This window comes from Salarias fasciatus, chromosome 10, assembly GCF_902148845.1.
Source record: "Salarias fasciatus chromosome 10, fSalaFa1.1, whole genome shotgun sequence".
In the NCBI taxonomy this organism is placed as follows: Eukaryota; Metazoa; Chordata; class Actinopteri; order Blenniiformes; family Blenniidae; genus Salarias; species Salarias fasciatus.
The window spans coordinates 9,859,238-9,873,692 of NC_043754.1; the positions used below are offsets into that span (position 1 = coordinate 9,859,238).

Consider the following 14,455-nt stretch of genomic DNA (forward strand, 5'->3'; position numbering starts at 1 on the left):
CCCCCCATGCTTTTTAATACGAACACATCCATTCCCTGCTTTTCCTCATTTCTCAGTGCAAAATACTGAAAGCAGGGAACAGAGAGTTATCTTTTTCCACTTGGTTAAACTGTGATAAACAATCATATTCAGAGCTGGAGTTAGACAATGCATTACTTCATCACAATTTGAACGTCTCCATTGCAAACTATTCAAAAATGTCTTAGCGCAAGATAAATATCACATTTGTCTTTATTTTCTTTGCCAATTCTGTAAATGACCCTTCTTATAAATCCATCACTAAAATGAAAGGGTTCAAAAATAAACATAATGTGGCACTTCCCTCCGCACCACAGTAATTCCAGTCATCATTGAATTATTAATTCTATGTAAATAAATATTTGTGAGAAAGAAAGATTTGAGCTGCATTGACTCAGTCTGTGTTTGAAAGTGAAACAGTGGCTTTAAAACGATTATTTTTTAATCAAAAGAAACCTCATCCAGTATGTTTAATTTAACATTTTATTTCACATTCATACAAATGAAACAGATGGATTTAATGAGAATATTTCTTGGGCCAAACAGTTTGTGTTGTGACTGTGACTGGAGGGTTGACATGTGACCTTTCTGCCTCATTTTTCTTTTATACATTCATTTTAAATATGTTGGTGAGATGCATTTTGTCCCCTGATGGTAGAAATACTGTAACTGATTTAACTTTACATCCTACAGCTTATTAGAATATCATCATATTCACCTCTTTTATTTCAACTTTTTATTCTTTGAAAGGCACAAATATGTTTCAAACTCAAGAGTTGCAGCTGCCAGGTTATAAATTACATTTTTTTTTAAAGTTTATTGCTGCATTTCTTTGTAAATATCACAGGATAGAAGTGTGGTAATGTTAATGTTTTGCCCAGTGTCATTCAGTCACACATCTTATTGGTGAATGGCACAAGTGTGTGTTCAGATCCATGGCAGCACACACTGTGCCCAGAAAGTTTTCTGCTAGTGTTGTATTGATGAAGAGGGCCATTGTCTGCTGAAATCCACTGCAAAAAAGCACGTCCAATCATTCGACCATCGTTGAACTCTTTGAATTAAATCTTTCAAACAATCTTTTGTTAAAATGTTGGCCTTGACTCACTCGTCGCTTGGCTGTAACTCAAACGGGGAGAGAAAAAAAAAAAGCTGTTTTCTAGCAATTCAACGCAGGAATCTCTGTCCAAAGCTGACCTCAACTGTCCTCTAGCTTCAATACCTACGACAGCATATACATTGATTTTTTTTTTCTCCATTTAATTGGATTTTCTTTCTTTAAGACAACGTTGGTTTCACTGCTGACAAGTGATTGAATCTTAACTCTCCCTTGATGTTTCCCATCACTTGTATGCAAAGACATTTTTGATAAAGCCAATCTGAATCAGCGTTTTTTTTTTTTTTCCCCCCCTTTTTTATACCTGTGCACAGAGGGTTCATTCATGATGTTGCGGAGACTCATCAGTAGCGCGGTCACATCCTGGTCTGAAGGTTGACTTGATGACATAACACAACACAGCTTTGCCCTTTGAACCCCAACAGGTTCCATTTTGTCAAACACACATGTTCCCCATCTGGAGTATTGTGTGTGAGTGTGTGTGTGTGTGTATGCATATATGTGTGTGTATGTGTGTGTCTGTGTCCCCTCGCCTGTCCCACTTTCCCGTCCGGCCAGGACAGTGTGGGGGTTTAAGAGGGGAGGGGTGCAGGCAGACTGACCTATTTCCCTCTCTCTTCCCTGTCCCGCTCCGTCTCTGTAGTTAAGCTTTGAATATTTGTGGGTACACCTTCTGTTTGCGTGTGTTTGCACGCGTGCCTGTGCATGTGTGTGTGTGTGTGTGTGTGAGACCCTCGTGAGACAACGGAGGCTCACCAGTCTGAGCGGTGATCTGAAGGAGCAGAGCTGGAGCAGAGACAGAGAGATGGAGGGTTTGTGGACAGGAATGAAAACAACAGTGGGAAACAGAGAGGGGTTTAGCTTGCAGATCGAGGCCGTCAGTCCAACCAGCAGAAAGCTAATGAGTGGCTCCGATGAATAGAGACTGGACCAGCAGATGGCTGCAGCCACATGGTGGTCCGCAGAAGATGCCCAACCATGCTCCAGCTCTTCCACCTGCCACACAGTTTGGTCTTGTTTGTGTATTTGCACAGTAGTTTCGCACACATGGCTGTGACCCTCTGAGCGGAAAAGCAGGAATTTAAGGCTAAAATGTCCAATAAGAGTGAATAAAAAAACCCATCTTTTTAGGTTAGTTTAGACTGTTGGTGAAGCGGTGAGTACTTCAGCTCTCAGTTTGCTCTATCAGAGCATAAATGCTGAGTTATCAGAGCTCAGCTCAGGCTCGGATCCTAATGGGAGCCACCAGGTGGTGAGGTCAGTTACAGGCTACATTACCGATCAATCCAGCGCTCCCCCGGGCCCCTGCAGCATGTCAGGCGGTTCAACTGGCACAGCAACACAAAGGCAAATCTATAGTTTAACAGTGATTAGATTAGCAGTTTTTGCTTTGTTTTTTTTAAAAAAAATCTGAATTATTTATTATAAAGTGAGATAAATAACAAATCTAATGCTTATTAAAAGTTTCTGCTCGAGTGGATATTTGCAGGAATATGGTTTATGGTCTGTAACAGACAATGGATGGTGAATATCCCAGAAGTATTTATAGTCGCTTTCTATTCCCAAGTGTACACACTCCGGTTTTTCCTCTGTGTAATTAAAAAGTTAGTGTCATGAGGCTCCACACAGGTGCAAGCAAGAGGTGACAAAAGCAGCGGGACCTCATGGAGAGCAGCAGTGTGTTAGGACACAATGTCTGTTTGTAAATCTGTGCCTGTGCACTCAGAGCAGGAATACATTAATAGATACACTTGTCTGGGACGCCGCATACTCTTGTAAACACCAGGTCTGACACACACACACTCGCTTCTAGTAAGTACAACTGTGCAAATGCTCCAACACGCCCTTCAAGACGAACACAATAAAGCCATTTTCAGATTTTGCCTGAACCAGCCTGAATACGGAGTGCTCATTAAACATTAACTCGGGATACATTAAAGCGGCGGCGCTGCGCCGTGCTGTGTGTGTGTATGTGTGTGTGTGTGTGTGTGTGTGTGTGTGTGTGTGTGTGTGTGTGTGTGTGTGTGTGTGTGGCACGGCTGGTCCGTTGTTGTGTTGGCTGCATCAGGACGTCGTGTGACGGAGGGGGACGGGGAGGGGAGCACGTGGCATCCCCAGGGCTCTGCGAACACAACCCCATCGACTGGCGCCCTCCACCCCCCCCCACCCACCCATGGATCCCACATCATCCCGCTCGCACCTCTCCCTCGTCTGCCTCTGTCCCATGTGGCACACAGCAGGCCACTGGGCGGGGGCGAGAGGGGCCACTAAATCATGCAGATGAAGTCGCTCCTATTATGTAGATTTACACGGAAACACACAACGAGCAACTTCCTCCGAAACGCTCTTCCAGGAAAACGCCACATCATGGGATGTTCTTTGAATCCACCTGGTCGGTGCGACTTGTTCACTTGTTCATCCCTTCTTTCACTTTCCCCGGACAATATCGCCCCTTTCATATTTACCCGGGCGGAGCTGAGAGCGACTGGGAGCGGGGCAGGAACAGATGGGGTGCTGGCAGCCATCTTTTACTCAGCTAGGTTGAGTAGGCACGTGGGTGGGTGTGTTAATTAGCACAAACAAGTGTGTGCGTGCATGCATGTGTGTGTGTGTCTGTGTGTGTGTGTGTGTGTGTGTGTGTGTGTGTGTGTGTGTGTGTGTGTGTGTGTGTGTGTGTGTGTGTGTGTGGCACAATAGACAATTATCTCGGCTTGAGAGGCCCAGTTGTGGGGGGAGCGTGTGTGTGAGGGTGGGGGTGGCATGGAGAGGCGGAGTTCAACAATGGCCCAACCACAGGCTTTGTGTGTACAGAGCAGAGGGCTGACAAGTGTCGGCTATTATTGACTATTTACACACTACTACGCACGCCTGCTCACGTGCACTTAACACAGAAACACACACTCTTATCGCCGCTGATGTTTCGCCGCTCGGCTTTTTTTTTTTTTTTCTTTTTTTTTTCCCTTCCCCTCTTTGTGTCGCTGTCAAACACACACAGACTCACACACATATGTGCAGTGCGGGCATGTTTACAGTGCATCAGTGTATCAGTGTCACTCAGTGTAACAGGGAAGGATGGGAAAGCCCCTGCGAGCACATCACTCTGACAGAAATCTGGCCACTCTCTCACCCTTGGAGCCGGGCTGTGTGAGACCACAGCAACCAGAGAGTGAAGCAGACTCACTTCTATTTTCAAATCAAGACGCTTCAAATAATCAAAGTTTTCTTGAACAGCAGTGCTGTTTGCGACCTCAGGTCAGGTTATGATATTCGGCGACTGCTTGCTTCGTGACATGAACGAATGCGTTTACATGTCCGCAGCAGCTCTGCAAATGATAGCCGTTAATCTGCATTTCTAACCACATCCAGCGTCATTAAGGAAAGTGAAAGCAGGAAGGCTTGTGTCAAGGCTTAGAGTAAAAGAGTTGGAGGGTTTATGTGGCCCGGATTGGGTTAAGAAATAGGATTTAAGTAAAGAGGTTTTACCCCTTTTCTGCTTTCTTCAACTCTTTTGTTTAGGCTAGCGAAAGAGGGATTAGCGCGAGGAGATTACAGCAGGCTCTACTAAGAAATTGTATTTAAGGAAATGCTTAGTCAATCGCTTAAACTTTTTTTCTTCTTCTGATATTCCTTCGCAATCTTCATTTATGTTTAAATCTCCTACAAAAACAAGATTTTCTATATGATAATTATATTTTGAAATCCTTAAAGCATTTCTAAACCATATCATTACTAAAATATTTGTCATCATTAACAGGATTATGACAAAGTGTGTGTAACACTGAATTGATCTTTACATAACAAAAGCTGTACTACCCACTGGAAGCAGTTACAAACATCAGATATTGTTAATTAAGTCAGAAATAGACAGGTCTATTGTGTTTTAATCTGATACAGCGCGATAAAGGTCACACTTTAGTAACCGTGATGGAGAGATCTCTCTTTTTTTTTTTTTTTTTATGAAGCTTCTGTGAATGCAGCTGCTCATTCAGAGACATGATGGAGGATCAAATGGGATCCCTGGTGGCTATCCAAATGCCATGTTCCTACATGACCTCTCAATCAGACCTATTGATCCGCTGCACTATTAGCTGTCCAAACCTGCATAAAGGCCAGAACAACATAGCAGGTCACTATTGACCGGAGTGTGTGTGAAGGATGGACGGAGGAGTGAGCTGCTGTGGGGTCAGGGTGGTAGAAACGGCCGAGGACGAGCGGCGTGACGTCCCTCAGCTGCTGTTTGTGGATTATCGTGTGCATGGGAAAATGCTGCCTGTAAGCATGTCGATAAGTCAATGTTTTAACCGCACGAGATGTTTGGTCCTTCTGTTTCCATTCACGGTTAAACCCTTCAAAGATTTTAACGTTTTTGTTTTGTTTTTTTCACCTCAGGGAGAAATAACATAGCTGTCAATATTTCCATTGGATCAGTCTGAGTTGAGACAGTTTCACTCCGAAATAGGATACCAGAATGATGTAATGAAAGTCATGTTGAAGTTTCTGGCATCATCGTTGTTTGTCAGAGTTCAGCAAGTTACTGAACATTAAAATGCAGTTACTCGTTAATACAGTACAAACACAAACAGCACAACTAATCACATGTAAAAGTGTCTCCATTATCAATCGTCGTTAGAATTAGATCAGTGGAGGTGAAATCTTGTTATTTTGGTCTTTCTGTCTTCATCAGTATCTATTAAAAGTCAGTGCATCACCTTTTATTAAATGAGAGAAATTAATGAATGCATGACGACAAGATGAGGCAGCAACAAAAGGGAAGAAATAAACTTAGTTAACTTTACCAAAGGTAACAAATACATTAACTGGCTCAGAGAGAGACAGCAGCTCTGCAACAACATGAGGAACTCGTTTAAAATTCAGTTAATTGGTCAGTTATCACTTTGATAAAATAAATAAACTGGTGCTCACTAAGCAACAAAATTTTATTTCGCTTTCACGTTATATTGTATTGTCAAGCATTTTTCATTTCACAGTACTTCTTTGAAATTGAAAATCTGTTCAAGTCTCGTGTGTGGTGGACCGTTAGAATCTCAGTTCTAGCGGGACGATGTTAAAAACAGAATCTAGCCAAGTGACGGTGCATGTTGCAATGACTTACTCTGGGAACTCCAGTAAAGATGGAGCTTAAGGAGATTTTATTCTTATTTTTACTTTGGCCAATAATACATAGAAGCGTAACACAATCATGAGTGTCCCTCTTTTCAAGAAGTGAAGGCCACCAAATGAATATTGGAACAGGAACTACAGGAAATAGATTTTTGATACTTGAGATCAGTGATTTATGCATCTTTTAGGTTTCAGAGTGTATTTAAGATGGTTTGACACGCTGGCATCAGATTTATTTCTCCTTTGTGATAAATAAGTCTCTCCCTCTCTCTCTCTCTCTCTCTCTCTCTCTCTCTCTCTCTCTCTCTCTCTCTCTCTCTCTCTCCCTCCCTGCTGGGCAGTGACACTCCTCTGCCACCAGCACTCTAATAGGGAGGGACCAGGCGGCTCGCTCAGTGCTGCTAATGCAGCTCACTGCCCCAGGCCATGGACTAAACTAGAGGACACTGCATCACATATACATGCACACACACACACACACACACACACACACACACACACACACACACACACACACACACACACACACACACACACACACACACACACACACACACGCGCACACACACATGCATATGACGGGAGACACAGACCATATATCCAACTCGGTCTCTTATCCTCGTTTAAATCAAAACGGGGTGGAGGTTTTCTCCTGGTGGATCTTTACTCACACTCAGAGACATTTTTGTCCAGTTTTTTTTTTTTTTTTTGGAGGGCTGAGCAGCTTCAGTGTTTTTAGGCTTTACTGCTCGGACTATTAGCAGCTCAATAACGCCCAGTTAAGGGCAGTTGTTTGGACCGCGGCGGCACGTCTCTGCTCGGTCTCGGGATGCGTGTGCACGCGGTTCCTCTCTCCCGGGACTCTCATTATCACTGCTGTCCCAGATGTCACCAAGCACATGAAACACACGTCATGAATAATGGAGTCCTATTTCTACATCTCTCCCCGTTTCTCTCACATCCGCCCACCCTCTCTCCCCTCCATCCTTCGTTTCTTCTGATGCTCCTACTGATGGTTAATCTCCTCGGCGCTGCCTCCATCTGAGATGGTCCATTTAGCTTTATGCGGCATCGTCGGCCTTGTCTGGTTAGGATGGCTTTATGGGGGGGAACACGGCGCCTCCGCAGCGTTGCGTTGAGTTATATCTATACAAACGACGTCTTTTGCATATGATCGGTTTTATGTCTGTTCCCGGCGGTCCATTCAGCCTCTCGATAGCCCCCCCCCCCCCCCCCCCCCCCCCCCCACCGCGCCGTCCCCTCCCCCAGTGTTTACTGTTTAAAGTCACACAGGGCAAATTGGGACAGAGCAAGTCAGCGGAGCAGAAGAGACGCGGTCCCATCGCAGTGGAAACTGGACTCTGCTCTCCGTCCTTGTTTCTCTGTCCCGGTCCTCCACGGCCCCTCCTCACTTCTGCCCCCTCCCTCAACTTTCTTACGTGCCCTTTCCTCGCCCCGAGTCGAGCCACAACATGATACGGTGGCGGAGGGCAGGGCAGGAGGGGAGCGTGATTGAAAGATGAGGTAAGCAGTCAGAATTGGTTAGGAAAGAGGACAGCAGTCAGGATTAGACAGTGAAGCGTGGCTTTTTAATGAAAACATGACAGAGCCGCGGCTTCTTCGCCGTCCTGCAACCCGACCCCCCCCCCCCTTTCCAGAAAATGAACAAGTGACAAAGAAGCGAGCGGAAAAAAAGAGAGAGAATTGAAAGCCGAGATTCGGATATTGCTCATGTGGCATTACTCTTCACTGGCAGATTGACTCATGCTCCGTCTGAACACTTCGGTCGCGTTAACAAAGTCTCTTTTATGGCGAAGACGCAGAGGGGTGGGCTCCCGTCGCACGATTAGTTGTTACACATCAGTTGTGCCAATAAAACCTGCTTTGAATGTGAATTGAAAGGAGTTAAGAGGACGCCATTCATAGATGTTAAGTAAGTGCGCAGCAGAATAAAAGCCAGGAAAGTGTATATATTTAATTGGCTGACACCTGCTTCTGCTCGGCCTTTTAATGTACATGGTGGAGAGAGGAGAGAGAGGGAGCAATGGGAGGGTGGAGTGGGCTCTCGCTTTGAATACAGATGTAACACCCCTCCTTTGCATAAAGGTTTGAAAGGAGTGGAGAACAGACCAGGACTGTTATCTCCTCAGTTTACCTTCCATTGTCCCTAGCTTTTTTCTTTCTTTCTTCTCATTCCTTCCCTGTTAATATCAAGTCATTTGCGCCCATCTCCTGCTTCAACACGTCCCTCCACTGCAAAACTGGACCGCTGCCGCTCACCGACTCCATGCTGCTAATTTTAACGCATAGTCTACTTATTTATCTCTTTATTTGTGCCAGAAGGGGAATATTTGTTGTCCTATTTTAAGCTTAGTAGGTGCTTCTGTTTCTCTGTGTGTGTGTGTGTGTGTGTTTCTGTATTTGTGAGGCACATTCCTGCACTGCAGAGAATATCTCCAGAATACGCCACGTTTTTTTCCCCCCCCCCCTTTCGTCTCCTTTCTGTGACAGTCACAAGTCTTTGATCCAGTCCTCCTCCCCTCTGTCTTCTCACCTTGTTTCAAATTCCTCTCCGCAACTTGAGCAGCGGCATAAGGCGCAAATACAGAAAGTGTTTTTAGCGTCAAACTCTGGATATTATCTTTATTTTGCAAAAAAATAAAATAAGTTCAGAGGAATGGAGAATAACTTTTAGAAGTACATTTGATGTTCATTTACTGTATTTGGAATCATATTTGTGGTTGTTTTGAAAAATATATGGTGAATGCCGTCGTTTTAGCAGCGCACAGTATCCATTCGATAACGTCAGTCACATTCCGTTTTTTAAATGTACAAGCAGCATACCTTATTACCTGTAGGTTTTGGCAGATCTTATAACTTCATGACAAAAATAATGAAGAACCAGATGGGGGGGTGGGGGGGTGGATCCCTCCAGTCACTCAAACCTGTAAAATAAATCCATCCGACGCAAACACACTCTTTGTGCTACATGGTGTTTTAATCAAGACGATGTTAAAGCCTCAGGCCTTTTTTTTTTTTTTTCTTTTTTCAGTATGAAATATACTTTTGAAGTATAAATGTACAGGTAGCCGTTCCAAATCAATATCACTTCATATCACATTGGCTTAATGAATGAACACGTTGTGCTGTCGGCGTCTCTCCGGCGGCTTCTGGTTGTTGTTCAGATTGTGGAGGAGTAAAAAAAACCTCTGACCCCTCTGTTGCTTCGGCGCGTTTTTCTTTTTCCGCTGCGCTTTCGTCACTGTAATGAGAACAAACCTTCATTTAAGTGGGGAAAGCCCTTCAAGTCAAGGAACCTCTGCCTTTGACCATCAGCAGTGTTGAGTAAGATGAAGACTCCGGGGATCAGACTGTAGAGATCCGCCAGAAGGAAAACAGGGGTGTGAGTTCGATAGCTCATTAGCCCTTTCCAAACTGATTAGATACGGGGTCCATACACGGAAGTCCCACAGGAGCATCAGTGTTTTTACTCAGAGCTGTCAGTGCTGCATGTTATCTGTTCTGCTTGTTCAAGCTGTTGCAGGTTTGTGTCATAAAATGATTATAAATAAATAAATTAATGGCTTGTGTGGAAATGTGTCCTTCTAGAAACAGGTAGGGAAGCTGGGATGGGAGAGATCGATCCATCCTCCAGTGAGTCAGCACATCCCCCTTCTGTTAAGTTTTTATATATATATATAAAATGTTTTGTTCTAATTGGAATTCATAGGCAACAGAATCTATTTTCCAATGCGTGCCAAATCCAGGAATGTCCTTATATGCAGGCCGGCCACCTGTTATTATCACTGTAGTTTGCTATGTTTTTTCTCGATTTATCATGATTTTAACCACAAAATGGAATTCAAATGTCTGCAAAATGAGGAAATTTTACATTTAGATGAGCAAAAAAATAGCAGGAAGTCTACTATCTTGTAAGTTAAGAGAAAAATATTTGATTGGATACAGCAGTCTGGAAAGCTATATTTAGCAACTTCATGCAAATCTGTTTTTTTTCTTCTTTTTTTTTTCCAAATCAGTTAAACTCACTTGTGCAGCCAGTTTGCCACAACAGTTTCTGCATCCGCGCAACACTGAGGATTTCACAGCGTCCTCCTTGATGACTGTAAACACAAACGTGCTTTAATAATTTCTGGGAAGTGCGCAGAAATCGTAACAGGATGGCAGTGAGAAGACCCTAGCAACAGGGAGAGGAGTAAGGAAGCATGCGAGTGGGAGGGAGGGGGGGAAAGATGCAGAACATCAATAAATAATGGCTCCGCTGAGGAGGTGGAAATATGGGCCTCGTTATCTTTGCGCCGACGCCTTCATTTGCATGTGAGAAAATGAGGCTGCTGCTAACTCGCTCACACAGTGCACGCACACACACACACACACACACACACACACACACACACACACACGCACACACACGCACAAACCCACATGGATTACTGTATATATCCTATTTATAGATTATTTTGTGTTTTTTTTCTCTCTTTTCGCGTGCACATTAATATTTTCTTTATTTTGCGTTTCTGTCGTCCTCGTTGGACTCTGTCGTCGTAGCAGGTTTGGTGTGAATGTGAGGCTGCTGGCATTTTGTTCGGCTAAAAAAAACTTAGGCGAAAGCAAACAATTTTTACATAAGAGAGGTTTTCTGGGGACATTAATCTGTGTGATTTTTTTTTTTTTTATTTTGAGAAGCACTAGAGTGTTCTTTGTGTTTTATATCTATAGTATCTTTAAGACAGGTAAATTTCTTATTGAATAGGCTGAGAGCCTCAGATTTTATTGAGCATGTTCAGCCCTGGTTAAGATCAAGATATCTGATCATAGAGTTTTCAATTTTATCAAAAACAAATGTCAACAAACACTAAAATTGGAAATTAAGTTTTGTTTGACTGAAAGAATAGAATAAATGAAATCTCAGAGGTCGTAAACCTAGCGCTATCACTATCCTGATTTATTTAACTATGCTGTGACATTTTTACATATTAGACATAACATGAGACACTCTTCAAAAGTTTGGCTTCTATTTAGATTTTTACTTCTCCAAAAGCGAAATTCTTCCCTGTAATCCAGCTGCAGATGAAAATAGTTTCCCTGCGGACTCTGCCTCCATCTGGGAATCACGACCAATTTCACACAGTTTTTTTTCCATGAATGCATCTCATTGAGACTGGCCAAACATGCAAGATCCTACAATGTCCCTTTCCTCAAGGCGATGCAGCTTCTTTCAAAGACCCTCTTTTCTGGTCAAAGGATTCTTCAGAGTCATTTACACTCTTTACAAAAATGCTTGAAATAGCTCCTGGCACCAATCTGTGTATCCCTCCGTACGTGTTCCATACTAAATATACATCTGCACTTTAATATATTACATTCATTAATCAATGTCAGATCATACAGAAAAGTTGAGGTGGCTCTCAATTGAGATTTTATTTTTTTAGATAGTTTACTAGGATAAAATGAATTTATAAGTTGCCGACAAAAGAGTCCACACCTCCTCACTTTGCGCTGTCACACATCTTCCCTCGCGTGTTCTCTATTTCATAGTTAAGCTGAGGACAAATGACAGGTATCTGTAAAAATATCGACTATTCTATAGGCACTCCTGGGAAAAATTGCGTAACACCAACAACTGTTTTTGCCAAAACATGCATTTCTGCATGTCTCGCTGCAACTATGTGTGTGTGTGTGTGTGTGTGTACCCGTGAATGTGTGTGCACGTGCGTGTGCGTGTGCATGATGCACATTGGCTCCATTTCATGCCATCAAGTCAAGTCAGCATGAATAAAAGCTGAGAGAGCACAGTGATTTAGAATTAAGTAATTAATATTTTACCGTCTGCCACTCTGCTTAGAGACTGAGAGGAGCGAGAGACAGAGAGGAAGAGAAAGCGAGGAAAAAGGGTGACACGAATGATTAAAGAGGGTTCACAAAATAGAATAAAGAGAGGTGACTGATGATTGACTGATTTTATGAACAAATCTTTCACTTAAGATGGACGGACGGGGAGAGGAAAATTGGCTATTGTGTAATCAGGGTCGTTTCAGAGGCTCCAGATGGGGTGAATTCAGTCTTCTGCTGAAGACAGCAACAGAAAATGTGATCCAGCTGACTCTCTCTCTCTCTCTCTCTCTCTCTCTCTCTCTCTCTCTCTCTCTCTCTCTCTCTGCCTATGTCAGAGTGTTGTGACAGGCAAGTCGTCGGTGTTGTGGGAGTAGCAGTCTTAAAGTGCTCATTATCCTGTAAGGCGTCATTCTGGGGGGCAAACAAAGGCTGCCGCGAAATTGCAGCCTGTGCCTCCTCTCGGGTCATACAGCATAGTCGATGCACACACACACACACACACGCGCGCGCGCATAGTCTATAACTGCTACCTTCTGCGCGTCTCTTTAACCCCTCTGAACGACAGTCTGGTACAAACAAAACGGTCTGACACCAGAAATCTTACAGGTAAAATATTGTTGCTGATAAAAAAGGGGTTAGATTTAGCTGCTGGCCTGTGGTCTAAATACTTCAAATCTTAGCTGATAATCTGAGTTTGCAAACCTGAAATGACCCCATTAGCCTCCGGAAAGTGGCTGAGTAGAAGCAGACAAATACCATAAAGATTAATTAAAAACAATCCCCAAGAAATGCAGTGCATCTAAACATATGTCGGTGGTTTTGGTGGAAGAATCTCCAGCATAGCGATACATTCATTTCTATACTGGTGTATAGAGCCAAACCCGTCCAGCAATGGGCCGTCAGTTAGCCTTGTATACTTGTGGAAAGAGAAACGAAAGTGAGCAGAACAGGCACAGAACGGCCACGCGGAGACCACAACACGAAAACTTCCACCACAAAGCTTGTTGTTGCACAAAGCAAAGGACAGTGAGAGAACTCCAATTTGATCTTTCAACCTTTCATTTTGTTGATCCTCTTGAGCGGTGGAACATTTAGATAGTTTGCTGATGGAGAGCGTGGCACATAAGAGTTATGCATTGTGTGTAAAGGGAGACTGTAAATCTGTTGGCGCGTGGTGCGGATGACCGCTGCGTGTCCTCCAGGTCTTGAAAGAGTGCCAGCTTTTGAGAAGCGGCGTTATTAGGCAGGTAGGGCCAACTGTTCAGACAGCTGTTTGTTCTCAGAACAATACGGTTTGACAATAAGCACTGTAGAGCCGTATTAGTGTGATCATTTTAAAGAAAGCGCGAACAGTGACACAGCGAAGGTGGAAAGTTTTTTTTTTTCTTCTTTTTTTGACTTCATCAGGTGGCTTGCCGAACGAGCCTGTCTAACTGCTGATCTCTGTGTCTCCCTCAGGTAACAGGTTCTCGCTCACCTCCTTCGGGGCTCTCTACATCTCTGATGTTCAGAAGGAGGATGCCCTCTCCACATACCGCTGCATCACCAAGCATAAGTACAGCGGGGAGACCCGGCAAAGCAATGGAGCAAGGCTCTCTGTGATGGGTGAGAAGCTCAGTGGACAGCTCATTCTTGGATTTCTTTCTTAGTTTTTTTCTTGACAGAAACTAAACCCTGTCGCCGTCTTTCAGACCCCAACGAGTCCTCACCGACCATCCTGGACAGTTTCCAAGCAGGGGAGGTCTACGCAGGCCAGAGTATCGAGCTCCCCTGCATAGCAGGAGGCTACCCGAGTCCCACTGTGCGCTGGCTGAAAGACGGCCGCCCGCTGCCCTCGGACGCCCGCTGGACACGGCGTTTGACGGGGCTGACCATCAGCGACCTGCGGCAGGAGGACAGTGGCAGCTACGCCTGCGAGGTCACCAACAGCTTTGGCTCCAAGGAGGTGTCTGGCCAACTTCACGTTATAGGTGTGTCAGTGCGACTACACACACACACAGACACACACAGACGTTGGCAGACAACCCGACAGACTCCCACGCTGTCTTTTCCATGAATCATCCTGGCAGACGGACACGTTTATAAACTCCGCGCCTCTTGGTTCGAGGCGCACATGGAAGTCGCACCTCGTGTGGGTCTGTATCAGACGTGTGTGCGAGCCGTACGATGCCCCTTCGCATCAGACCTCAAAAAGAGAGACGGGGCGGTAATTTGCCGAGGCTGATTCCGTAACACAGCTGCCAGCGCCGCTCACCATCAGAGAGAAGGAGGGTGAGCAAGACAGAGATAAAGACAGGGGGGGGTCACGCCAGGGACCATCAGACATCCAGACACTGCCGGAATGAC

The 14,455-nt window shown here is 44.4% G+C and overlaps 1 protein-coding gene across 3 annotated transcripts in view; it reads left to right on the plus strand.

The window, feature by feature from the left end:
- Window positions 1–14,455, plus strand: part of LOC115395634 (Down syndrome cell adhesion molecule-like protein 1 homolog) — a 47,918-nt gene that overhangs the window by 14,875 nt on the left and 18,588 nt on the right. For all 3 annotated transcript variants that reach the window (XM_030101255.1, XM_030101256.1, XM_030101257.1), the window contains exons 4-5: window positions 13,568–13,714; window positions 13,801–14,079. In XM_030101255.1, the coding sequence (XP_029957115.1) occupies window positions 13,568–13,714; window positions 13,801–14,079 (426 nt within the window). The remainder of the gene's footprint in view (window positions 1–13,567; window positions 13,715–13,800; window positions 14,080–14,455) is intronic.